This window comes from Perognathus longimembris, chromosome 6 (assembly GCF_023159225.1).
Source record: "Perognathus longimembris pacificus isolate PPM17 chromosome 6, ASM2315922v1, whole genome shotgun sequence".
Lineage (NCBI taxonomy): Eukaryota > Metazoa > Chordata > Mammalia > Rodentia > Heteromyidae > Perognathus > Perognathus longimembris.
Genome location: NC_063166.1, coordinates 15660637 through 15662693, shown reverse-complemented (window position 1 = coordinate 15662693; position 2057 = coordinate 15660637). Strand labels below are relative to the sequence as shown.

Genomic DNA, 2057 nt, shown 5'->3' with positions numbered 1-2057 from the left:
TCCTAGTTTTTCCCTCCTGTCCCCACCCACAAGCTGTATAGTTAATTTTCAACAAACTATCTAGTGAATACCAGCGCTGCATTTACTTGTTCACCCTTTGTCCTACCATTTCTGTGACCCTTTTACTGTTCCAAAGCAGATAAACACTCAAGACCAAAACCTCAAGACCAAAACTCAAGACCAAAAGAAAACAAGAATTAAAATTCTAAACATAAATTTAAATTATGAAAATTTTGGTCTTCAGTTTAGAAAAGAATTATGAATCCTTAACAAAGGCTACCAAGTGGATTTTGCCATTCACTGTACTGTCCCTGTGAACCTTAGAGTATTTAATTACATATTTTTGGAGATGATGTGACATTTTCCTTCAGGTCACAGGGAGCAAATAATGATGGAAAAAATCAACACTTCTTCTAATGATTACTTCATTTTGCTGGGTTTTTCTAACTGGCCTCATCTAGAAGCAGTTCTCTTTGTGGTCATCTTGATCTTCTACTTGCTGACACTGATAGGCAACCTGTTCATCATCGTCCTGTCATACCTGGACTCCAACCTCCACACTCCCATGTACTTCTTCCTCTCAAACCTCTCTGTTCTGGATCTCTGTTACACCACCAGCTCCCTCCCCCAGTTGCTGTTCAACCTCTGGGGCCCAGACAAGACCATTTCTTATGCTGGCTGCATGATTCAGCTCTACTTTGTCCTGGCATTAGGAGCCACAGAGTGTGTGCTGTTGGTGGTGATGTCCTATGATCGCTATGCAGCTGTGTGCAAACCCTTGCATTACACTGTCCTCATGCACCCTCGCTTCTGCCGATTATTGGCTCTAGGCTCATGGGTTTGTGGATTTACCAACTCAGCACTTCATTCCCTCTTTACTTTCCTGGTACCCCTGTGTGGACATCGCCAAGTGGATCATTTCTTCTGTGAAGTTCCAGCTCTGCTGCAAATATCTTGTGTTGATACCAGAGCCAATGAGATGACCCTCATGGTCACAAGCTCTATTTTTGTCCTCATACCTCTCATCCTCATCTTCACTTCCTATGGTGCCATTGCCCGGGCTGTACTGAGGATGCAATCAAGCACTGGACTTCAGAAAGTCTTTGGGACCTGTGGAGCCCATCTCATGGTGGTGTCCCTCTTTTTTATACCAGTCATGTGCATATATCTCCAGCCCCCAACAGAAAATTCTCAAGACCAAGGCAAGTTCATTGCCTTGTTTTACACTGTTGTCACACCTAGCCTCAACCCTCTCATCTACACCCTCAGAAACAAAAATGTGAGAGGGGCGGTAAGGAGACTGATGGGGCGAGGGTAATCTGTGTGCTTGTTACACTGACTGTAATCTGCATCTCTTCTTGACCAGTGGTTCATAAATTCATCAGTTCACCAACTACACTTTTACTCAATAAACATTTATTAAGCCAAAACAAGCAAGGAGTTCTTTCTGGCAAATATAAATTAAGCACAATCTGCCTAAATCATACTGTTGTGGAGAACACAGCCATGTAAATTCAGGATTGTCACACTTTTTTCAATATTGCAATTAACATGAATCTAAAATCTTAATTAAAAATATTGTAAAACAAATTGTAAATATTTTTAGAAGAACAATTTATAATTTCATTGAAAAGTGAATATTTTAATTAAGAACATTTGTACAATGTATCCTAAATATGTTGTTTCTTACATAGCCAAATTAAAGACGTGAAATATTTTACATAAAGCTGTATGTGGTGGTAATTCAAGCACTCAGGAGGCAGAAGAAATATCAAGTTTCTGGACAACCTAGGTGCAGGTGGTTCATGCCTGTAATCCTAACTCCTCAAGAGGCTGAGATCCTTAGATCTCAGTTCAAAGCCAGTTCAGTCAGGAAAGTCTTTGAGACCCTTGTCTCCAATTAACCACCAGAAAACTGGAAATAGCACTGTGGCTCAAAGTGGCAGAGCACTAACCTTGACCTAGAGCTCAGAGTCAATGCTCAGGCCCGATTGACTGTACCCACTTCCCCCTTCCCCCAAAGAAAATTTTCAGGCCACTATTAGCTACACAATGAG

General features: G+C 41.2%; 1 protein-coding gene across 1 annotated transcript; it reads left to right on the top strand.

The window, feature by feature from the left end:
- The first annotated feature begins 388 nt into the window (after window positions 1–388).
- LOC125352211 (olfactory receptor 2J3-like) lies at window positions 389–1318 on the top strand. Its single transcript, XM_048347340.1, has one exon. It carries the CDS (start codon window positions 389–391, stop codon window positions 1316–1318), a length of 930 nt encoding a protein of 309 aa, XP_048203297.1.
- The last annotated feature ends 739 nt before the right edge of the window (window positions 1319–2057 follow it).